Here is a 25,391-nt window from a genome sequence, read left to right as displayed (position 1 = left end):
AAGGCAGGTAGAATGTCCACACTAGAAGTAATTATGCATTTGCCTTTAAAAAACGTTCCTCTTTATGAACAAGTGTTTCTCTGCTGGTTTTTTGAGACAAGACTTCTTTTCAATAAAAGGATGCTGGTTTTTAGCTGTAGTTAGAATATTACTTTATATATCTTTTTCCTGGCAGCATTACCCGTTAAAGGGACTTCCTATGAGCAGTTTTTTCCTAATTCTTGCCCTGGTGCCTGGCTGCTTGCTCTTGCCCCTCAGCGCTGAAAAGATCTTGGAGGGTGTACATGGAAAAACAGGATTTGCAAAACTTCCTCCTGCTACCTCTCCTCTTCCTTGGAAGGCTATTTTTAACCCAGCTCAGTTCACTCACTGTGAATCACAGCAGCACCTCATTTACAGTTGTCCTTCACATAAAAGGAAGTGGCAATTGCAAAGGAAAATACACTTGGGAGCTGCAGTTCAGCCAATGCTTCCCCCCCACACCCCAGAGCAGACCTGATTCAGACAGTTGTTTTCTGTGGAGGGATTTACAACATGCTATGCCTGTATGAAAGCAGGGCTTTTTTGCAATTACCACTGTATTATCATGCTTCTTGTTTTTAAAATGTTTTACTTGCTGAAGAGACAGACTTACAAACTAACACTCTACAACACCCTCCCAAACAGACTTCACAGAAGACAAACGTCCTTCCCAGGCATCCTAACTGGTCACACAATTGAAGACAACAACAAGATGACAAAAACTTTTACAAAACTTCTTCATTACGTCTCAGCAATAAGGTCACAACAGACAGCAGGACAAATGGCACCAGTATGTCACAGCAAACCACCCTGTGAAAGGTTCACACAGCACCACAGAGTGTCAGTGCAGGTCTGCACACAGACCCAACAATTTCATGGCAGCAATATTCTTGCACTGGAACGTTCTCACATTTCAGCTGCAATAGAGGAACACAACTTTTGCTCTCCTCACCTCACCAGATATCAGAGGTGACTGGAAATACCTCACCCGCCACACATAGGTAGAACATCAAGTGCAACCAAATCCTCAGCTTTGCTCAAGGCCCTCACAACCACAATTTAGATACAGTGATTAGCACCAGTCAAGAGTCTATGCAGAACCCCCAGTCATGGTGCTCTAACAGCTATGATGGATTTTGGAAAGGCAGAGTACAACACCTTAGACTTCATACTATCCTAATAACAACCCAAGGCTTTTGGCTGATTTGGAAAACACAAGAACAACAAGCTTGAGCAAAACTAAAAATGTCAGTGAGAGCATGACTGTAATCCAGACATAGTTATATCTGAAAGAGGCTTGTACGAAGTTCTAAACTGCATAACACAGACCAAACTAAAAGTTCATTATGACTGAAGGGCCATAACTTCCTGTGTTAGAAAAATACCTACTGAACACTGCACATGCTTATCTGCTGGTAAGAGCAGTGCTGCATTACTGCTGAGTCATGCAGAAGGTCTACAAGAAGCCTTAGGTTTTGGGAGGGAACAGGAATCGGGTTTTAGAACCTGAAACCAAAGCAAATGTTTTGCAGTATTCTTCACATGTGGCATTTTCCCAGTTTACTCACACAAAGATGTCGTCTTTTGGCATGATATGATTTAAACCTTCATCCATTTGGAAGATTTTGTGGAATCGGTGATTATACACGTCTGTCACCACCATCTAGGACAGCAAGTGATATTTGCAAAGTGATTACAGTAAAAGCTTACATAAATTTAGGCAAACTACCTTTAAATTCAAGCAACAGTGTGTTCCAATTCTGTATCGCAATTGTCAGCACACCAACATCAGTTGTACTTTACTTTTCTGTCCCTTCTCTTAAACCTCTCTACTGCAATGGAACTATCAGAATAAACAGACTGTTTCATGCATCTTTTTAATTCTAGGAGCAAAGAACAGCATTTTAACTTGTTACAGTTTTGTCACTAACCCATTAAGTTCAGCTTAGCACCCATATAAAAGCTAAGCCACCAAAATGCTTCAAGAAAAACAAACATTTATCAAAATTACTGTCTTCATTTATCCTTACATTTTCTGCAGGAACACCAGAGAGTTTGGAAAGTGATTCACACAGATCCGAGATGGCCCCCATCACTGGCACCAGAACCCGGTACTAGAAACAAAGATAATGTTATGCTTACACCAGGCAAAACAAACCCATGCAAGGCAGAGAGCAAGAAAATGGAAATAAAATCTTAAAACTCCTTAATCTTTAATTTATAGGAGTTCTGCTGAAGTCAAGGTCATAACCACACACTTCAATGTCTTCTGGATCTCAGCTTTACCTTACAAAGCAGGGATTTGGAGGGAATGAAAGCCTTGAACAGCTGGCCTTCTGCTGTGATCAGGCTCAGCAGTAGTAACACCCAGAAAAAAAAAAAAATCACCAGACACAGCAGCTTACTCAGAACATAAAACTGCTGTTTCTTTCTGTGATAAAAAACATCTTAGAGCCATTCTCTTCATTACTACTAAAGGTCAAGGCAAAAATCTTGACAGATATGAAAATACTGCAAATCAGTTCGTCCAAAACTGCATCAGGACATCCAGTCACTCTGCCTGAGCGCCCCAGCTTGTGCTTCTCTGATGTGTGGCAAGCACAAGGCTACTTTAGGGATGTGTGTGTCCATTTGAAAATGAAGTGGGGGGGAACATTTAAAACCAGTCTATTGAGGAGGCTGAAAAAGCAAACACGTCATTTTTCTATTTTTTCCCCAAGAGGAATCACTTTTCAATTCTGTTTGAAATTCAAAGGCCTTACCCATTTAGAATCACAGAACCATAGAATATGCTGAATTGGAAGGGACCCATAAGGATCATCAAGCCCAACTCCTGGCCCTGCACAGGACACCCCAAGAATCCCACCATGTGCCTGAGAGCCTTGCCCAAACATTCCTTGAACTGATAGGCTTGGTGCTGTGACCACTAACCTGGGGAGTCTGTTCCAGTGCCCAACTACCCCCTGGGTGAAAAACCTTTTCCTGATACCCAACCTAAAACCTCCCCTGACTCAGCTTCAGGCCATTCCCTCGGGTCCTGTCCCTGGTCACAACAGTGACCAGGTCAGTACCTGCCCCTCCACTTCCCTCTGTGAGGATGTTGAAGACCACAGTGAAGTCTCTCCCCTCAGTCTCCTCCAGGCTGAACAAACCCAGTGATATCATAAGGCTTCCCCTCCAGACCCTTCCCCATCCTCAGGGCTCTCTTTGGACAGTCTCTATTAACAGAGTCATGTCTTTTTTATATTGTGATGACCTAAACTGCTCCCAGCACTTGAGGTGAGGCTGCCACAGTGCAGAGCAGAGTGGGACAGTCCCCTCCTTTGACAGGCTGGTGATGCTGTACGCCCCAGCACACAATATAAGTTACATCTTTACATTTTCCAAGGTAAACATGACAGTGCAAGCACATTGCTGCTTTCAGGGAGCAGCACATCAAACAGGTCATCTCACCACAGGAAGCCACTTCCAGCTGACCATGACCTTAGTTTCATGAGCCAAGCTTTCACAAAGTCACTTGATTTCACATGCCAGATTTTTCATTAAAAAACCCATACTACCTCACTCAAAGGTGGACATCAATGTCCTTTAGATCACTTTGAGACCCTCAACTTTAAAACCTAAAAGAACTCAGATGACTTAAAGAAATGTGTGTCTTCAACATGCCTCACCTGGACAGGTCTGCGCTGTGGGTCTGCATATACCAGGGTAACTTCCATGTGACAGTCCCTCTTCAAGGGCAGTGGGAGAGTTAAGTAACAGAAGGGATCAAAGGTGACAGAAACTTTGGAGCATTTGGGACAAACAAGGGTAGACTTGAAAAGACCATGAAAAATATCCACAATGATGGAATCATTCCTCAGCCTATGATTCTCCCATGCCTCTTTTGCCACCTCCTATAAAAATAATTTAAAAAAACATATTAGAAGTTATTTCTTGCAAAGATTTCTACAGCATGGCGAGCATCAGGACCAAAGAAAACTTGGAAAATTGATACTGATAGGTCAATTTCATAGGGAAGGGGCTCTACCACAATGTCCAACCTAACTGGGATTTCTTCTCAGTGAAATTAAGGCCTTGCATCAAGTCAAATTTAATCTATCCATTTTAGCTGAGTTTGAATAGGCATTCCTTGGTGCACACAATGCCAGAAGCATGAATGGAGCTGAGAGGACAGTAACAGGGTCACATGCTGCTCTTCAGGACAACCAGATATGCTCCATTCCCCAGGAGGAATGGAGTGCTGCCTCTTGCTTTGGAAAGGCAACTGCAGTTACAGATTTCAAGAAAAAAGTAAAGAGGTTTTTCTTCTTGGAGAATGATGGCCATATTTCACAAAGAAAGTCTAAAAGGAGACAAATTACAATCCCCTGAAGACTTTCACAAGACAACTTATAAACTCCTTACCAAAGGGCATGCTCTTAGCATGAGAAATCTAGTCTCAGGAAGAAAACTGAACACAAGAAACTTACTGGCCCTCTATCAGGTAAACCTCATGAGAGAATTACTTTTCTCTATTTAGGTAGAGTGCCCCAAGGCATGACAAGGTTCTCCTGTGCCAGGGACACTGCTCTGCAGGAAGGATGTTGGTGCAGCCTGTGAGCAGGAAGGCCAGGAAGCATCCCAGAACCCAACTAAATGCCCTGGGAAGAAGCACTGGGCCCTATCCTCAAGTAAAGGGCACTGTACCGAATCAGGTCTGCCATTGGCATCCTTCAGCTCCAAGTAGGGCTTCTTCTTCACTCTGTTCAAATCCTCATGCAAGCCATCTAGTAGAAAAGCCAAGAGCTCCTGGGAATCCTGCTGCTGGTATCCCGAAAACTGAGGAGCGAATCGCCCAACCTGTGTCTGAAACACGAAGGCAAAAGGGAGGGGATATAAAACACTCAGGTCATGGCTTTTGCAGAGACCAGCTCCCCACTACCTTCTGCTGGCAGCAGGCCATGGTGAACTGGATGCTAATGCAGGGAAAGGTGCCAGAACAATTTCCCCAGCTACTTTCAGTAATTCAGCTGAAAGCAGCTCTTCACACTGAAGCAATGAGAACATTACACCAATAAACAGAGTTATAGACAAGGAGATGCATTTTGCTCTTCACTTTTTAATTTAATTTTTTGGATTTGTGACTTGCACACCTTTTCTCACTAACCAAAGTTCACAGCTGGCAATTCATATGACCATGCCTAGTTTTGCAGCAAAGATCATTCTGATTCATCTGTAAACAGCTCTCAGGCTGGCAGGTCATTTACTAAGTAACATTAAAAAGCAGTAGCCAACTCTGAGGAAGGACACTACTCACTGGCAAGTTCCTCCCTGTACCCTAAAAAGCATTTATGCAAAACATGAAACACTGGACCAATTCTGTCCTTACTGCCTTCATTACATCAAAATATGTTACGCTTTCACTGTTTCTTCTGTCCCAGAGTTGTGCTACAGGAACAGGGCACACTTACTTTAAACATACGTGGGGCCACATGAGACTGTCTCCCAGACCACATCTGTTTAATGAGATCTGCATAGGCTTCTGCAATTTCTCCCCTCATCCCGAGTGGGTTGTTCTGATTTATTTCAGCTTCATATTTATCTTCCAGGAAATAGTCAGTCAGAGGAGGAGTATTGCTCAGGCACTGAAAAAGTATTAGGAAAATTAATTTACTTCACAGGACAATAGATACGTGTGACAACAAAACCACAAAACCAACTTTCACATCAGGACATGTACCAAGTTCACAAAACTGGCAAGACTCAAGAACATGTTTAGTAAAACAAAACAAAAAACAAACAAACAAACAAACAAACAAAAAAAAAACCAAAGAAAATATTAAGGCAGAAATCTGCATTTGGAAGACTGATATCTAGAAAATGAAAGCACAACTGTACATACAATAAAGAAAGTAATTGGTCCTTAACATGACTAGTTTGCATGATAAATTAAGATTGAAGTATGTTTGAATTAAATCACCTTGACAATAAAAAATTTTGAAGTTGTCTCTTAGCTAAGTCCAAGAAAACATAAAGTGGCTTAAGGTTACAGTGACACAACTGAAAATAAAGTCATGTTGAACAAAAAGCAGGGCAGTCCAAGTTTATTGTGGTGTTCTGAATACCACATGCATAATGCATTACAGTTATTTTAAGACCTGTTCCAGATTTCAAAGCCATCACAGAGTGACTGAAGTAATTTCACACCACTGGTACCACAGCAGAAGTTTGCCCATTCCTTAAATCAAAGTTCATACAATTTGTCTCATACTCTGTCTGAACTTCTTAGCCAAAAACTAACCCTACCAAGTTTCTGCATTCTTTAAAATCAAATAAATAATCCTAAGAAAATTAAGTTTAAAAGTAAAGAAATAATTATTAGCTTTGCATCACTGTTTCAACCTTAACACCTTGCACAATGAACCTGAACCCTTCCTGTGGCTTTTCATGCCCTTAATTTTTCAAGAATCTTTAACACAGGCCTAGAACTGCATGCAGTGACCTGCTCAGGTCACTTGTGCAGCCCACACAAGTCAAAACATCCTCCATGCCAGCCCATTTTTGGCAGGGGACAGCACTGGGACCTTATGTTACAGTCAGGCATCTGTTTTGTACAACGTCCCCAGGCCATTTCAGATGCCACATATTTCAGATTCAGTCCCTAATACTGTAGTAAGTTTTATAGTACTAATGTGCTAAATATAAGCCAAACTAAACATGAACTGATTTTTCAGTCTGGTTTTTTTTTTTTGAGGTGCAGTCTCCTCATGGAACCACATAAATATATTCTTTTCTTTTCACAGATTTTAATCCACAATATCTATGAGACTGATCTTTTATTTAATTCTAATGAGGGCTCTTTCTAATTCTTACCTGTAATGCAGAATTCATGAAGCAGGTGTTTCCAAGGTTACTGAGTCCACAGAGTCCAGGTTGTGACAGGGAAGCACTGTCCCTGCAGTTGTAAGAGTTACAGACAAATCCAGAACCTCTGGAAAAAAAGACAATACAGTGAACTCCACAATGAGTTTGTTGAGTCTCAATGCTACTTAGAAGTCACATCAAATACAAGTCAGAAAACTGTGCACTGAAATTTTTTAACCAGGCTACCCGTTTCTGCTGCTTCGTAGGGGCTAATGCTGAATACCAGGAACATGAAGTGTATGTGCTAACTTTGGAAACATTAATCCTTACAAAGTCTATTATTAATTTACGGCTCATAACACATTCATTTCCTCTGTCTGTAAGCATACAGCACACCACCCTAATGCAGCAAGCGTCTATATAATACACTTTAAGAAATAATAAGAAAATTATGATCTGTACCTGGAAAGGCTTCTACCATAATGGCACATAGACAAAAGAATATAATCCCTTTCCCTCATGCTCCGAGTCACCTCAAAAAACAGGCAATGCTCTGGCAGTTAGTACGCTCTGGAACATGCACTACTTTCGCAAGTGAGCAAGGAACAGCAGAAGGCAGTGGTTTCAAAAAGCAAAGTTTGGTAAACAGGTACACAAGAGTAGTAGAACTCCTCTAGGGCACCATCACACTCCTTTTCTATACAGGCAAGGATGCATGGGATCACTCACATGAAGGGTGACGAAACAAAAAGAACATTCCTGCTCTTACCCCCTGCCCAGATGGGAGCTGTTCAGTCCATAGGAGTTACTGCTATCACCATTAGTAATGACAGAAGTGGCAGACACTGAGGAATAAGAACTTGCTGATGATTTTGAAGAGGTAGTAAAGTTTCTGCTAGTTGCAGTGCTTGATCTGGGAGAAAGGAAAAAGAAGTAGAAACAGTGCTACTACTTTTTTTATCCCCAGCCCCATCTCCCGCAAAACTCCAAGGACTTGCTGAGCTACAGTTTGTTACCCCACACAGAATTTACTGATCTGTTTGATCACACTTCCAAACAATTGTCTGGAACAGAAACATGAGGAAAAAAGTATCAGAAGTAGGAGCAACAATTATTGCTTAAAGGCAAATCTGGGTCCCAGACAGAAATAAGTAGCAATTCAGACAGTGTGAGTAAAAGGGAAGCAAGCTTTAAGTTTATGAGTAAACCACCTTGAAATAAGCAAGCAAAAACCCCCAAATCTTAAGACCTCAAAACACTCTAGATGCATTAAAAAGTGACCAGGTCAGTCCTTCCCTACCTGAAACTCAGACCATCTATTTAAACACAACATTAATGAGGAAGACAACCAACAAGGCACTAATATTCAACAGTGTCCGTCATAGCTGCTCCAAAAAAAAAAAAAAAAAGCAGCAAAACTGCAAGATAGTACGATATTAATAAGTTTAAATAAACTATTTTAACACTAATTTATTTCTCTATAGTAAGAGTTGACTGGGATTTGGTCTAGTCTATCCATCTTAGCCCAAATAAACACACAAATCCAAAAGCAAAAAGGTGCAGGTCACCAATAGCCACACAACAGTGGCTACTACCCCCAAAACAGAGCAGAGAGCCAGCAGAGGACAGAGCCCTCAAGCTTCAGCTTGTCCATTTATTATTTTTTAATGTGGCCCTCCTTTTCAAATGATAGAAACTAAAAATGCATATTCATCGTTCAGATGGTACTAAAAAAATGTGCTGGAAAACCTCTGTGGGGACAAAACTATACAACAATGAACAAGCCATAATGGCCATGACAAGGCATAACAGCTGGACAGGCTTACCAGTTTGGAAATATAATAGCAGTAAAATAAATACAGAAGTAAACAAGTTACAACAGGAGCTTCCAGATGAAATTGGAAAAAGCCTCGAACACAGTCAAAATCCGCAGCATACTAAAAAAGCCACCTGCCAGCACAACCAAAAGGTATACTGGAAAATATCCTAGAAAGCATGAGATCTACCAGAATAACTGAGATAACCATTTCTGGGACAATACACAACCTCCTGTCATTACATGTTGGAGATGGAACTTCAAGATTACTCGGACACCAAAGTAAGATCAATGGGAGAACAGAAGGTCTAGACTAAACAATTATCAGACTCATGCTCCTAAGTGTGGGTTTCAAGGTTCAAGAATAAAAGAATTTAGCTAACATCAGCATGTAAATCCATTAAGAACACATTTTAGAAGTTTGAAGTAGTGAATTATCTAGAAGCAAAGCGGAGCAATCTAGAAAATGCTAGACTTGAAAGCTGTTTGATCTCCAAGAGAGAGAACAGAAAAAAATCTATTGGTGAAAAAGGAAAAGGAGGACAACCTCCTAATGGATTTCAAGATTTCAAATAGAAGCATAGAGACAGTGCTTCAGCAAGAGTCATGTGGCAACTGAAGAGTTCCAAGTACTTCAACAGCATCCTACACAAACAAAAAAAGCTAAGAATTACAAAGGAAGATAAAAGATCAGAAAGCAAAGGTGAGATACAAGTCACAGACTGGGGAAAAGTCTACATACAAAGTCATCCAGGTTCTTGAGTGAATTCCTGCCAGAAAATTGGGAAGGTTCATGTAAGTAGCAAAGCAACAAGAGAGGTTAACAGCTTTCCATGTGAGGAGATTAAAAAAACAGAAATCAAATACATTTTGGAAGATAAAAAATTCTACATATTGCTACATTTTAGAAGTTACTCATCTATGTGTAACAACTGAAGAAAGGATTTACTAAGGACAGCTGCTTCCCCTCATTTCACAAGATGCTCACAAAGGCAGCCATTGATTCCAGGTGAAGGGCACAGAGAGCAGCTAAGAAAAACATTTTTCTCTGAAAGCTTCCCACTTGAAGGCTGGAAAGCAATTGTTAATGACCCCACAGTACTCCAGGCTCTCGAGAAGACTGCCTCATTCTCACACAGAGGTGACAACAGAACACCTGGACACCAAATATTTATCCCCAATGCCACAAAAAGGGTTTCTGTGGAAGGTGCAGAGTTTAACTGGTCAAAGGCACCTGCCCCTCCACTGCCATTTCTCACAGTATGTGACTTCTGCTCCCTCAGAAATGGAGGCCCCAAGACCTTCCTTTGAAGTAAGAGAATAAAGTTATTTCTTCTTTGACATTTGTGACTTGGAACCTTCCAAAATGTTCTGGCCGACGCGGTGGGTTACCACTGAAACACAACTTCATCTTCACAATACTGAAGCACATTGTCTCCATCTGCATGTAAAGACAGTTGCTTTGTCTTGCTACAAAACCTGTCAAAAACCCACACAAATGGCAAGTGAGGAGAAATCTGGAGACTTATGGATAAAGAGGACAAAATCAGATCACTCTGAATTCATACAGTTGTTAAGCAAAAAACCTTCTAAGCTAAACAATTTGGAAAAATATTGTTAAAGGCTTTCAAGTGGTTGAAAAACAAATAGAAAAAGTGTTTCCACTCAGTTGAGGCCACCCTCAGAGCACAAAGTAGAGTCAGTCCTCCTCCCTTACAAAACCAGTAATAACACAGTAATTTTGTGACAAAAGGTTTTTGTCAGAGCCAGGTAAGCTGGGATTTCCATTTAACTGACAAAGCAGAAGCCCTAATGGATGCTCATTTAGAAAGTTCTTACATGCAAAAGCCTCCGTAACTTATGTTACATCCTCAGGGCTCCTCTGCAAGCCTGGCATCTGCTGCAAACTCAAGCACTTCAAAGTCATGGAATAAAGATCTGCTGTGCCGGTTTGGCCAAATCTAGAAATATATCCCCTGAGAGAAGGCAGGCTATAACCATCCCTCCCACACCAGGTTCAGGAAAAAATAAATTTTCCTCGCAGGAAAGTGAAAGAGATAAAAACTATTTATTTAACAAACACACAGGAAAAGGGATAATGATGATAAAATGATAAAACCTCCCGCTCTGCTGAGAGAAACCTGGGAAAATTTCAGAGTCCTTCCGTAGATCTCTCTTTCCCCCTCCTTGGAGCTGGGACGGGGTGGTGGGCCCACCTCCAGGGCCAAGGCCTCGGTGGAAAGTCCTCCCAATGTATTCTGATGTTGAAACAGTCCAGCAGGAGAAAAGGAAAAAAACGAAGTCCCAGGAAAACAAAAGTTCAACTCTTCAGAGGAAAAGGAGCTGGGCAAAAAAAACTGCCGAAAGCTGGCTGGAAAGGAAAAGCAAACTAGGCGCTTCCCTTCCCTCTCGCTCTCCTGCCACAGCTGAAAAAAAGTCTCTATCTCTGTGTGACCTTGAACAAGCTGCAAACTGCTTTGAAAAAGTTTTACTCAGTTTTTCCTTCCCCCTCTCAGGCTCAGGATAAAGGCATAGAAAGGCACAAAAATTCATTTCTGGGCATAGGGCAGCGATATGGGATACACATCATAAAGTCACCCCAAGACATTCCACCCCTTATCCCATATTGTTGGCTCAATGCCTAACCTAATATATTCTAATTCTACACACACACATTAATACATACATATATATATATACACAGCTATGCACAGTGACAGTGACACTCAGCAAGCAGTGGTATACAGGCATTCCACGTTACAGGTGGTTTTCACACAACAATCAGATCTCCCTGCGGTACACAACATGTTGTTCCATCTTTCTGCATTACCCACCATGTGCAGCCAGGTCCCTGAGCAAAAACAACCCCATGGATGGGTTTGTCTGTACTCGAGGCAGAATTAACCCACACAGTCTTTCCTAACAGACCTCTAACCTGCACCACTGGGACTTTATCTCCATCTACTGTATGCAGGGATTCAGACTGGGCTGGACCAGCTCTATTGGTGGAACCTCGAGTGTTAACTAACCAGGTGGCCTTTGCCAGATGCTGCTCCCAATTTTTGAAAGTTCCCCCACCTAGTGCCTTCAGGGTGGTTTTCAGCAATCCATTGCACCGTTCCACTTTGCCTGCAGCTGGTGCATGGTAAGGGATATGGTACACCCACTCAATGCCATGTTCTCTAGCCCAGGTGTTAATAAAGGCTATTCTTAAAATGAGTCCCATTGTCAGACTTGATTCTCTCAGGGCTACCATGCCTCCAAAGGACTTGTTTTTCAAGACCCAGGATGGTGTTCTGGGCAGTAGCGTGAGGCACAGGGTAGGTCTCTGTCATGATAAAGGGGAAACCCAGATGCTCAATATGAGTGATCAGCAGGAATCCGATTTATTGATTGTACCAGAACTCCTTATATACTAACAATAATAGGCTTTATGCATATTCGTAATGGCGCATTCTAAGTGGTTCACGTCGACTAAGCTGATTCTAAACCCCTCCTTAGTCCCCCTTTCGTGGTCAGCAGTTCTGCTTTTTTCCCTGGCCTTCTAACCACAGATGTCTATTGTTTATACTGCCAAAACCTAACCTTGCTGGCTCTGCAAATAAACCCATAGTTCAGCAGTAAGACTCAATGGTGGTTCAATTATTGAACAAGATACATGTAATATTCTGTAACTTCAGTGGTTACACAGGATGTGTGGTGCATTGTCTTATGAGACCTTGCTCAGCTAGCTGCAAGGGTCTATGCGCCCGTTCTCACGTAGCCAGCTTCTCAGATCTGTAAGCTGCAAAGAATCTGTATATCCCAAATCTCTATGTCCCTTTTCACGTAACCAATCCCTCACAGGTCTCCAGCCATCCTGTGGTGGCTTCTACCATTGTGAGCACACAGCGCTTGCCTTGGCGGGTTTGAGGCAGCGTGATGTAATCAATCTGCCAGGCCTCCCCATACTTGTGTTTGGACCACCGCCCACCATACCACAGGGGCTTCACCCACTTGGCCTGCTTGATCGCAGCACATGTCTCACAATCATGGATAACCTGGGAGATACTGTCCACGGTTAGATCCACCCCTTGATCTCGTGCCCACTTATAGGTGGCATCTCTGCCTTGATGACCGGAGGCATCATGGGCCCATCGAGCTAGGAACAACTCTCCTTTATGTTTCCAATCTAAGTCTATCTGTGACACTTCTATCTTTGCAGCCTGATCTACCTGATTGCTGTTTTGGTGCTCCTCATTAACCCTACTCTTGGGGACATGGGCATCTACATGGCAGACTTTCACAGCTGGCTTTCTTACTCGGGCAGCGATGTCTTTCCACTCTTCAGCAGTCCAGAATGGTTTTCCCCTATGCTGCCAATTAGCTTTTTCCCACTTTTCCAGCCATCCCCATAGAGCACTGGCTACCATCCCTGAATCAGTGTAGAGGTATAGCTTTGGCCACTTCTCTCTTTCAGCAATGTCCAGGGCTAGTTGAACAGCTTTGAGTTCAGCAAGCTGGCTTGATCCACGTTCTCCTTCAGTAGCTTCTGCAACCCGTCGTGCGGGACTCCATACGGCTGCTTTCTACTTTTGTTTCATCCCTACAATGCAACAAGAACCGTCAGTGAAAAGAGCGTAGCGTGTGTCGTTTGATGGCAGTTGGTTGTACGGTGGAGCTTCTTCAGCACGTGTCACTTGTTCTTGTTCTTCTTCATCACTGAGACCAAAGTTTTCACCTTCAGGCCAATTTGTGATTATTTCCAAAATCCCAGGGCGATTCAGTTTTCCGATACAGGCGCGCTATGTGATGAGAGCAATCCATTTACTCCATGTGGTATTGGTGGCATGGTGGGTAGAGGGAACCTTTGCTTTCAACATCCACCCCAGCACTGGTACTCGGGGTGCCAGGAGGAGTTGTGCCTCAGTTCCAATTACCTCTGAGGCGGCTTGGATTCCTTCATAGGCTGCCAAGATTTCCTTCTCTGTTGGGGTGTAGTTGGCTTCAGATCCTCTGTAGCTTTGGCTCCAGAATCCCAGTGGTCGACCTCGAGTCTCACCAGACACCCTCTGCCAAAGGCTCCAGGACAGACCATGGCTCCCAGCTGCAGAGTAGAGGACATTCTTCACTTCTGGTCCTGTCCTGACTGGGCCAAGGGCTACGGTGTGAGCGATTTCCTGCTTGATTTGGGCAAAGGCTTGTCACTGTTCAGGGCCCCAAAAGAAATCGTTTCTCTTGCGGGTAACCGGGTAAAGAGGACTCCCTGGGGGGACTGGGCTCACAATCTGGCTATACTCGGGAATGTGCATTCTCCAAAAACCTATGGCACCTAGGAAAGCTTGCGTTTTGTTGGTTGGTGGAGACATTGCTGTGATCTTATTGACGACCTCAGTGGGAATCTGACACCATCCGTCTTGCCGTTTCACTCCCAGGAACTGGATCTCTCGGGCAGGTCCCTTGACTTTGCTCTTCTTGATGGCGAATCCAGCTTCCAGGAGAATCCAGATAACTTTCTCCCCTTTCTCAAACACTTCTGTTGTGGTGTTCCCCCACACGATGTCGTCAATGTACTGCAGATGTTCTGGTGCCTCACCCTTTTCTAGTGCAGTCTGGATCAGTCCATGGCAGATGGTGGGACTGTGCTTCCACCCCTGGGGCAGTCGGTTCCAGGTGTACTGCACGCCCCTCCAGGTGAAGGCAAACTGAGGCCTGCACTCTGCTGCCAGAGGAATGGAAAAAAATGCATTAGCAATGTCAATAGTGGCGTACCACTTCGCTGCTTTGGACTCCAGCTCATACTGGAGTTCCAACATGTCCGGCACAGCAGCGCTCAATGGTGGAGTCACTTCATTCAAGGCACGATAGTCCACAGTCAATCTCCATTCCCCATCAGACTTGTGCACAGGCCAGATGGGACTACTGAAGGGTGAGTGGGTCTTGCTGACTACCCCTTGGCTCTCTAGGTCACGGATCGTCTTGTGGATAGGAATCACAGCATCTCAAGTTGTCTGGTACTGTCGGCGATGCACTGTCGAGGTAGCAATTGGTACTCTTTGTTCTTCCAAACAGATGGGCTCTCTGATAGTCCAGGCAGAGTGTCCAATTGCTTAATGCCCTCTGTCTCCACAGCAGCTATTCCAAAAGCCCACTTGAGTCCCTTTGGGTCTCTGAAATACCCGCTCCAGAGGAAGTCTATGCCCAAAATGCACGGGGCCTCTGGGCCAGTCACAATGAGATGTCTCTTCCACTCATGTCCGGTCAGGCTCACCTCAGCTTCCACCAAGGTCAAATTTTGTGATCCACCTGTTACACCAGCAATAGAAACAGATTCTACCCCCACATGTTGCAATGGGATTATTGTACACTGCGCACCAGTGTTAACCAAGGCATCATATTTCTGTGGTTCTGATGTACCAGGCCAACGAATCCACACAGTCCAAAAAACAGTTTTTCCTGGCCTCTACCTGGCTAGAGGCAGGGCCCCTCTATGCCTGGTTATCCTTCTTTCCCTGAGCCTGCATCTTAGAGGTTCCTTCATGGGAATCGGACATGTCATCGTCTTTTCCATCATTTCCAGCAGTTTGGCTACAGGCAACTGGAGCTACTTCCTTTTTGGAAGAACTTCCTTTCTGAGACTTGCGCTCCTTCAATTCATGCACTCGAGCTGCCAGAGCAGAAGTAGACTGTCCACCCCACTTCCTCATGTTTTCCCCACTGTCACACAGGAAATCCCACAGCTCACTTCGTGGGATGTACCTTCTCTCTTGGGAGCGTCCACGTTTGGTATCAGAATCTCTGCTCTGTACTGCCAAGATTTGGAGAAGGCCCTCTTTGATCTCCTCCTTGAGTTCCTGGTGCATGTTCTCTATCTTATCTTCCAGTTTCTGCATACGTGTTTCCACAGCTGAGACTCTTGCATGTGTTGGGCCATGCACGGAATCTGCATATGCTCGGAGCTTTACTGCCATATCCTGCACGGTCTCACTCGCAGCGTAGTTCGGTTTCATTATTGCTATAGCAGAAGTGTATTCTTGTGGCCCAAGTCGCGTGAGTTTTCGCCACATGAATGGACTAACTCTGACCCGGTCTGGACTCCTCAATCCTGGGTCATCTGTGAAGACAATCTCTACCACCCCTAGTTCTCTCAGGCACTGGATCCCTTGTTCTATGGTCTTCCACTGGGTTTGCTGCATATAGAGATCATCTTCACACAGATATCTATCCCTTGCACCATTCAAGACCCGTCTCCAGAGACTGGCAGAGTCAGCCTCCCTTATCATCGTTTGGTCAATAACTGGGTCACGTGACAGGGATCCCAAATGCCTCACTTCAGCACCATCCAGCATTACATCATCACCTGCAGCATCCCAAATACGGACCATCCAACTTATTATGGATTCATCAGACCTTCGGGTGCAGTCCTTTCTTAAGCTGTGCTTTATGGACATGGACTCAGTAATGGTTTCTGTGCCTGAGTCAGTTGATGGCTTTGAGGTTCCTTCCCCTGCATCATCATCATCTTTCGCTGGGCAATCAGTTTTGGTTGTGTGCTTTTTTCTCGTGACAGGAGCCACTGTCAATGGCTTAGACCCTCCATCTGGTTTGGGCTGGCTGCCTGGTTTGGCTGCAGTCTGAGTGACTGGGGTGTCTGCAGGCTTTGCTGATTCATCTTCCTGCCCCTCTACCTTTACCTGCTGCAGTGTGCGATAGGCATATGCCAAAGCCCAACATATTGCAATGAGCTTTTTCTTATTAGAATTGTCATTGTATTTCTCTTTCAGATATTTTGCCACCTCAGCTGGTTTCTGAACTTGTTCAGGGGAGAAATTGCAAACCACTGGGTCAGAGAATTTCTTCAGGATTTGGCCCATATCTTCCCATTCCCCACACCACTCAGGATTTTCCACCGCTGGGTCAGGTGTCTTGGCAGTCACCCTGGAAATGTGAGCTCTTATTCTAGAGAAGCTGCGAATCATATAGAGGAAGATTACCAGATTAAATACCAGGAGGATGATGTCTTTGTTCAATTTCCCCTGGATGGTATTCTCAAAAGATAACCTACCAAATTTAAAGGGAAGGGAAACCCCATCTCCTCCTCTTCTAACAATCTGGGTGCAATTACTAATAAATTCCCAAAACAGGCTACTGAAGCTAGGACTGGGGTTAGGACAGAGAAACCACATATCATACACACTTCAAACAGCTGCCTGTACCTCTGTCAACTTCTTATAAATCATTATCACTGAGCACAGCAAAATAGAAATCCAAATTCGTGCCTCTGCTCTGCAAAAATTCCTTATCAAGGATAAGATCGGACTAGCTTGCAGATAGGCAAATAGGCCTAGGGACCAGAAAGGCACTAGTACCTTAAACAAGCCTACGGACCAGAAAGACATGAGTACATCAAGCCAGAGAAACGTTATGAACTCAACCAACATGGTGACTATTTTACCCCAGCACAGAGGAAGTAAATTCAAACCAAAATGTAATTAGCACAGGCTTTTCACTTTCCTTCGAGCCACGCAGTTGGGCACCACTACATTTGTGCCGGTTTGGCCAAATCTAGAAATATATCCCCTGAGAGAAGGCAGGTTATAACCATCCCTCCCACACCAGGTTCAGGAAAAAATAAATCTTCCTCGCAGGAAAGTGAAAGAGATAAAAACTATTTATTTAACAAACACACAGGAAAAGGAATAATGATGCTAAATAATAAAACCTCTTGATCTGCTGAGAGAAACCTGGGAAAATTTCAGAGTCCTTCCATAGATCTCTCTTTCCCCCTCCTTGGAGCTGGGACAGGGTGGTGGGCCCACCTCCAGGGCCAAGGCCTCGGTGGAAAGTCCTCCCAATGTATTCTGATGTTGAAACAGTCCAGCAGGAGAAAAGGAAAAAAACGAAGTCCCAGGAAAACAAAAGTTCAACTCTCCAGAGGAAAAGGAGCTGAGGGAAAAAAAACTGCCGAAAGCTGGCTGGAAAGGAAAAGCAAACTAGGCGCTTCCCTTCCCTCTCGCTCTCCTGCCACAGCTGAAAAAAAGTCTCTATCTCTGTGTGACCTTGAACAAGCTGCAAACTGCTTTGAAAAAGTTTTACTCAGTTTTTCCTTCCCCCTCTCAGGCTCAGGATAAAGGCATAGAAAGGCACAAAAATTCATTTCTGGGCATAGGGCAGCGATATGGGATACACATCATAAAGTCACCCCAAGACAACTGCACACAAAATATTTAGCCCAGTTGCTGAAGGAGTCCTCTGAAATCACACAGTGTCAGCACACAGTGCCATGAGTAAACAGAGGAGCTGGAAGAGGAAACAGCAGGAAAATTCTAGCTCCAACCGAAGAACCAAAAGGTATTTTAGTGCTGCATATCGCAATGGGAGAGAGATAGCTACCAGGCAGATGATAAATACAGCTTCACTCCAGTTTTCAAATACAATACCTGATGGAAAAGGTGTCATTTTTAAAGATCTAACATAACTTCTTGTTTGCTTTTGCTAAGAAAATTATATCCAAGATTAAAAAAAAAAAGTGTGCTAGGGCTGAAATGGAATTCTGCTATCTCAGGACTTTATTTTGGGAGTCTTGTAAGTAACAATTTAAGAGTACTAAGTTCTGCAGAGTCATTGATAAAATCTTGCTTCAGAAACAAAGTGTGCCTCTAATTTTGAAATTCCTAGAATGAATATAATCCAACCTCTCTTCTGAAACCTTGTCTAGAAGTAAAAGCAGTTTCAAACTACAGTAAGAAGAAAGTAATTTGTTCTTTAGGGAGCAGCAAACTAACAAACAGCAGTGGCCAAGCATAGGTTGAACATACCACCCAAGGACTGCTGTGGAGTTTTAGAGCATTTTTCCTGTAAAATGTCAGCCAGATTGATGGCTGGGGAAACACAAGGACAGCTGCCAAACCAGTGGAAAAGCTATTTCCTCTGGTAGGGGGCCAGTGCCTCTGACAAGCAGCAAGTGGAGGGGAAAAATCCTGATGACACAGAACCCACCCACCCCATTTGCACACACACTCTGCGAGTAGGAAGGATATGAACTCCCAGCTTTCCAGAACCTCTTCTGGCACTTGGGCAGTGAGGCAGGTGTTCACCATCTCTCTATCAACAGCAGAGAGCTCTATATCCTGTTTGATGTATGTCATCAAAACTCTAAATTCAGGTAAAACTCTCTCATAAGCTTTCAGTATTTAAAGTGATGCAGTCCAGAAAAAAAACTCCAAATATTTAAGTTCCCCATGTATTTTCCGCAGCTGAGAAATAGACCACTGAAGCAGAAGTTTACCTAAGATAGGATAAAGCACAATACAAAGTACAAAAGAACAGATAATCCTGTATGTATCACTTAACACAATTCTTTCAGCCACCATTATCAGCACCAAGTCAAACAATTGCACAAGTTTCATGTTATAGTAAATAAATATTTTTATGTCATTAGAAAATATTAATCTGCATACCAATAACCCCTTTCATTTATGTATCACTAGAGGTTAAATCAAAGCCTTTACATATCAAGACTAGCTGCTGACAAAGGACAACCCTGAGGCCTGAGAATGCTACACAGCTCCTTTTCAGCTTTGCTTCATGTGGAAACAAAAGGTTATGACTGGTCTTGCACAGCTGCTTCTTCCATACTGACTGTCAACCAGGTACATGATATGAATGTTTAGCTGCTTCTCACATGATACTCCTACAGAAAGTTCTCTGTAATCCCATGGGCATTTTCCTGATTCATTTACACAGTGTGATCTCTCAAAGTACTGCTTCGAAATAGGTTCCACTGATCTATCTGATCAATTCTTCAAGTTTAACACTAGTGCATCTTGATTTCAAATGAGAGCACTTGGCAGCAAGTTCTGTAAGTTAACTGTATTGTACAGAAAAGCATTTTCTTTATCAATATCAAGTCTGATGGCCCCTGGGATGGAACTGAGTGGGCCATCAGACAGGTAAAGTCATCAAATTCTATTTTCTACAGTAGGACTTGATATGAACAAGCAACTACCATTCTACACCATTCACTCTATACACACAATATTTCACTAAGCCCTGCAATTACCCATCTCTTCTCTAAATCAGACAGCACTGAGAGAATCTGTGACATATTTACAGGCTTCTATAATTGTCTCTTGGTGGGGGGAGGGGGTTGGTCAGCTATTTCTACACCCTTTTCAAGGGGGAACTACCAGAACTCTGAGCATTCACTACTGGCAGGTTTGGAAACACACTCCGAGATCCCTTTTGTTCTACAACAGCAAAAGACAGGTTATTTGTTTCACTGTGCAGAGGTAGCTTTTTAAGCAGACTTGTTCAATGCAAATAGCACTTTCGTCTCCTAAGCACTACAGAAACCTGAAGCTATTTAATCCTCATACAGCCTGTTTGAAACAGGCTTTAAAACACAGACTCTTGCTAAGAAAAGAAACCAGCAGCAGAACCACTGAAGAATATTTATATTTGAGATTTTCTCTCCCTGAAAATAACCAGAACAAAGCAAGCCACAACGGCCAGTGATAACCAGGCTTCCACAGAGAACATGTGGTCACTAAAGCCTAGCAAACAAGCTGCACAAATAACAGAAACCTTTAGAACATGCTTGCTTACTTTGCCAGGCAGTGCTGTCCAGGCCACGTGCCATCTTCATTTTTCACTTCTATTAAAACAACCTGAAAGAGAGTGCAGGTAATAAAGGTAACTGCAAGTCTGTTAGACATTTTGGAAAAGCATTAGCAAATCCCATTGTGAATGTTTGCTCGAAGTACATAAAGGCAAGTGAAAAAAAATACACATCAGCAAAAGCACTACACGAGACCAAAAAAAAAAAAAAAAAAGAGAGAGAGAGAAAAAGTTATGTCCCTTACCTGACCCTGATAGAGCCCTGCATCTTGCACTGTGCTATCCAGCTTGCTGAGCTGCTCATAAGTGTTACTCATATACCTGTTCCATAGCCTGGTTTCCTTCTCAGCTGGGATATTAAATAGTTTTCTCATTTCTTTCTCGATGGTAGCTGTTGAGGAAAAAATAAAAACACCAGAATTCCTAAAACACGAGTACTTTTGAAAAAACACTAAACTCCTTTAGCAAGGAGGTACATCACTTATCCTTCAAGATCGTTCAAGCAGAAAACATACTATGGAAGTTACAATTGTTCATACAGTTTGTCTAATATGAAGCCTGAAAGAATGAAAAACTTCTGTTTTCAATCATGTATTAGGCTGTCAAGCCCTCAAATCAATAACATGCAATACACTTTTGAGAACTTTCTGCCCAAAGGCCAACTTCTGTTCATTTGAAAACACAGGTTCAAGTTTTCAGTTATTACTGTCAAGTTGCCCATTTCAGTTTAGTGATGTAGATACAGGACAGCTGACATTCAGCATTTTTACATGTGAAAAATATAGCAATGAGAGAGAGAGAAAAGTCAGGTTTACTCCAGTCTGGAGGTTCTGGAGGGCACAGATTACGTCTTGAGACACCCACAGAGCACAGCTTTATCTATCAGAGAACTACTTACCAACAGTATCTGCCTTGCTGAAGTGGCAGCTGATGACATTGTTGGGATCGCTGCTCTCACACAGTTTCAGCTCCAGGAGATAAACCTCAACCTTATAGTGCTTCACAAACAGCCCATACTCCACCACCTGCACACAGGGAACAAAGCAACACAGAGCTGCAATACTGAGCAGTTCTCCAAAGTACACAGTTCTAAATACTGTGAGCCTTTTGCAGTATTGCAAGGCAAGCCACAAACTGAACACGAACTCACTCCTAGATTCAGTCACCAGCTTGTTTGGGGAGTTTTGTTTCCCAGTGCTTTCCTTCCACAGTGCAAAGTTCCAAAGATCCATCATCACAGTTGAACTGACAGTGTCAGCTAACTACTCATGAAAAATATTTGATCACACAAAGCATTCTAGAAAAAAATTACCTTTTGCCTCTAGTCTTTGGCTAAGTTTTATATAAAGAAGGAAACCAGGCTGGAACACCGGAGCAAAATCTCTTCTATCAGAAGAAAGCAAACCAAAGCATTATTTTTCTGCATGGTACACAGAATGTGTCTCATTACTCTCTCCTAGCAAGAACAGAAAAGTACCTCTGAAGTTGTTTTGATGACACTGCTTTATTTCAGAGTACTTTTCAAATCAATTTTGCATTTGAGAGAATATTCCAATAGGTATATTTACCCATGCCATTAGCTTCCAGCATATTTTTATTGAAAGGTTTCCCTAAGACTAGACACCACTCATCACCTACAGACCCTAAAACACATTATGCCAGAAAGAAAAGCACATTTCACAGGCCAGTTATGAGACAACCGCAATGTAACAGAAGGAGTAAGAAAAAAAAAGAAAACCCACACCTCAATCCTCTCCAGAGTTCTTGGTAGCTACTAAGCCACTGAAATTGAGACCACATTTCATTGAAAAAGCTGGTATAATTTTTAAGAGTAACAGAGTTTGAGAGGCACTTGGACAATGCCCTTAATTTGCTTTAACTTTCAGTCAGACCTGAATTGGTCAGGCAGTTGTACCAGATGATTAAGTCCGTTCCAACTGAAATATTCCATTTTATTCATGTGACACCAGACTTGGTATGATCTACACCTAACATTTTACAGAAAAAACTACCCAGCTTTAGAAACAAACCAAGAATTAAGATCTAGACTTATAGTGACAATTCCACTAAATTATGCTTCCATCTTCTGAGGATTGTTGCTTTTAGAAGGTTGTATTAGATATGCAAGGTGCTTTAAAGGTAAATAATTCACAAACACGTTCGGGAAGATCTTCAGTACTTTGCTGTTACAACGGAAAGTAAAGTTCCCTGTTTAAACAGCTTCTTGACACGCAGAGCAGACTTCTTTTTAAGAAAGCAAAGAAACCAAACCAAAAGTTTTCCATTTATTTTTCAGAATAAATGTCACTAAACGTGACTTCCTGTTCTCCAGTATTCTGTAGTTAGAAACAAATAAGAACCATATTCAGAAATCAAAGAACTCTTTCCAAGAAGTTCCTGATCAGATCATTGTGTCCGTTAGGATGGAGGAATGGAGACTCTAATCACCTGCAGATGTCTTTTAAACAGCATCTGACCAGCTTCCTTGTTCTTTGCCCAAGTACAACTCAAGTCATGCCATTGGACAGCAATTTCAGCATAACTCAGCCGCTGAGGAAGCACATTAATACACTTTCCAGTGGGACTCTATAGATGACTGCCCAAAAACATGTTTTGAGACTATCAAAAGAAACCTGAACAACAAATAAATCTCATCTAATCCTCCTGTACTTGGCTCTGATCATCTGACACAGAGATGGAAGAAATATCTTTTAAAGCTATAAAGATGCCTGAAAATTGCTTCCCAGATCCTACTTTTACGGATATTTTAATGTAAGAATTACAGTTGAACCATCTTTAGGAAAAGGCTTAGAACATTCAAGGACCACAAGTTTAAGTGCTTGACTTTTAATGCTATCTGGGGAATACTGTAACCAGATACTGCCCACATTCTACTCAAGTGCAGTACTGCAGCTTCTATGTCTCACTGACCCACTCTGGATTTTTGTAAGAGGCTGTTACATCCCACAAACCTACTACTCTGCTATATTTTAGCATCTTCTTAAATATTAAAACTCCCTTCAGTTACCAGGTTAACAACAGAGACTGACAGTTTCATAGTAATTCAAAACTTTAAAAATTTACACTTAACTGGACCCAGAATAACTTGACATGTTAGGGCTGTAAACCAGCACAAGCTCTAAGCTCTACCCCCTTGGTTATTACAGCACTGAAAGCAGCACCAGACATCCCACGAAAAGAAGGCTCATGCAGTTAAGCCCAAGCGTTTCCCCAACAGCTCCCAAATCTCTTGCCAACTTTCCAATTTTTCAGAAAAGGGAGTGTGCAATAACATGCCAGATTTTGTGAAAGCAGTTAGGCAGTTCATGAAGGAAAGCTTCCTCACTTGGAGAGGCAGTGATCGTAACAGTACCAATCCTCCCTCTCAGTGCAGACTTGCAACTCCTCAAGAAGTTACATGTTTCTCTAAAACCACATCTCCTTTACATGCTGTAATTATTTTCTCCTTCCCTACTTCTTGCTTCCATGGGAGTTCTGTCTACTCAGATGAGTGAACCTGAGGTCACCTGGTGATCCTGGGTTCACTCAACAGTCCTGAAGACGTCAGAATTTCTTACTACATATAATTTCTAGCCCACACCAAACAACAACATTCCAGTGCCACTGATAAGCACTTCCTGATCTTACATCCCTTCTGGTGACACACTTTCCTAGGTCTTGCACACCTTGGAGTAACCCTTACTTACAACATAGTGCTACTTAAACATAAGTGATGTTAATTCTGAACATTGTATCAACACTTGGTGTAGTGATCAGTCTTTTAATGGGCTCCACAGACTGGCACTGCTCTATTTAGTCAGTGCAAAAACCTAAGACTAAAATAAAAATAAAAAAATCTTTTACCTATGCACATTTCCAGGAAAAAAAAAAAAAACCAAGCAATTTGCCAATTTCACCTTCCAGAACAGGTTATATACCCAGAATGCATATACGACTGCATTTGTCAACCAAAAATATGACTTACAGGACAAAACCACATACCCACCTCTTAATAAAGATTTTAGAATCACACAGTTTTGGAAGAGAAAACAAGAATCACCTCAGACTCTAGAGGAAGTCCCTAATCCATCTCTACTAAAAGACCCATTCTGTCCTGGAAGATCTACAAGTTTGACTAACAACTTACACATGTCAACAAAGTACAAACTATTCCACGCAATATAAAAGAACTGTACTGGTCCAAAGAATCACAACCAGAACAAGGTTCAGGGTTCCTCCCCCAAATAAACCATTAACTCAGAACACCTCAACATTCAGGCATTTCAGCTGAAATACAGGCAAGTTGTTCTTTCAGACAAGGCAAAAAGGCCTCAAGTTATTATCTCCAAAGAGCTGCTTAACTGGCATCTGGCAAAATCAACCATCTAAGTTTGATGGAGATCAAAAGCTGAAGCCAGGATGAGGAGAAGTTGATTCAGCCATACTTACTTTCCTCACAATAGGCTGCTGCCCGTCTATGCAGCCGTACCACGCTACTAGTTTGTTCCAGGCTTCGGTGGGCACCAACACGTAATCCAGCTCATCAATGAGGTGTTCTTTTAAACTCTGACTTTCTGGATCTAAAACGGAGACAGACGGAAGACAGCAGGGCATCAAACAGCGCGTTTTCTTTTCCAGACCCACACATGTACTGCCAGGACACCAAGAAACACCGGCGCTCCCAGGGCAGGCAGAGCCCGGCCGGTCCCCTCGCGCACAGAGCGGGGCAGCCGCGTGCCCTCTGCAGCGCTCGGCTTCGAAAGCGAAAGCAGCGCGGGGAAGTTCCGCAGCCGAGCCCGAGCGGCGGCCCCGCTGCCCGCAGCACTCACCGCCGAACAGGCCCGAGTTGTCGATGGGCCCCGGGAACAGGCCCGCGTTGTCGACGGGGCCCGGGAAGAGGTTGGGATCGCCCGCGCCGAACATGTCCCAGCTGTCGAAGCCCACATACTTCTTCCACTGTTTGAACCACCGGCTCTCCACCAGGTACCTGCAACACACGGCACCGCCCGGCGCGGCCCCTCAGCGGCGGCGCGGCCCGGCCCGCAGGCCCCGCCGCCCGCAGGGGAGGGGGACGGGGAGGGAGGGGAGGAGGCGCGGGTGTGCTCACCAG

The 25,391-nt window shown here is 43.2% G+C and overlaps 1 protein-coding gene across 1 annotated transcript in view; it reads right to left on the bottom strand.

The window, feature by feature from the left end:
* USP4 (ubiquitin specific peptidase 4) overlaps positions 1-25,300 on the bottom strand; it is a gene marked incomplete at its 5' end in the record, with an annotated part of 38,187 nt that extends 12,887 nt beyond the window's left edge. Inside the window, 12 exons of the mRNA XM_042020202.1 lie at positions 1,590-1,684; positions 2,052-2,135; positions 3,693-3,917; positions 4,711-4,869; positions 5,475-5,648; positions 6,877-6,994; positions 7,637-7,780; positions 20,270-20,331; positions 20,527-20,672; positions 21,180-21,306; positions 24,731-24,861; positions 25,111-25,300. Coding sequence (XP_041876136.1) covers positions 1,590-1,684; positions 2,052-2,135; positions 3,693-3,917; positions 4,711-4,869; positions 5,475-5,648; positions 6,877-6,994; positions 7,637-7,780; positions 20,270-20,331; positions 20,527-20,672; positions 21,180-21,306; positions 24,731-24,861; positions 25,111-25,300 — 1,655 coding nt within the window. The remainder of the gene's footprint in view (positions 1-1,589; positions 1,685-2,051; positions 2,136-3,692; positions 3,918-4,710; positions 4,870-5,474; positions 5,649-6,876; positions 6,995-7,636; positions 7,781-20,269; positions 20,332-20,526; positions 20,673-21,179; positions 21,307-24,730; positions 24,862-25,110) is intronic.
* Positions 25,301-25,391: the final 91 nt, after the last annotated feature.

The sequence above is a fragment of the Corvus kubaryi genome, unplaced genomic scaffold (assembly GCF_017639235.1).
Source record: "Corvus kubaryi isolate FWS band 111438036 unplaced genomic scaffold, C.kubaryi_AGA036_p1.0 124, whole genome shotgun sequence".
NCBI classification, from domain to species: Eukaryota; Metazoa; Chordata; class Aves; order Passeriformes; family Corvidae; genus Corvus; species Corvus kubaryi.
Note: the sequence above shows the minus strand (reverse complement) of the source record. Positions and strands in the feature narration are given on the sequence as shown.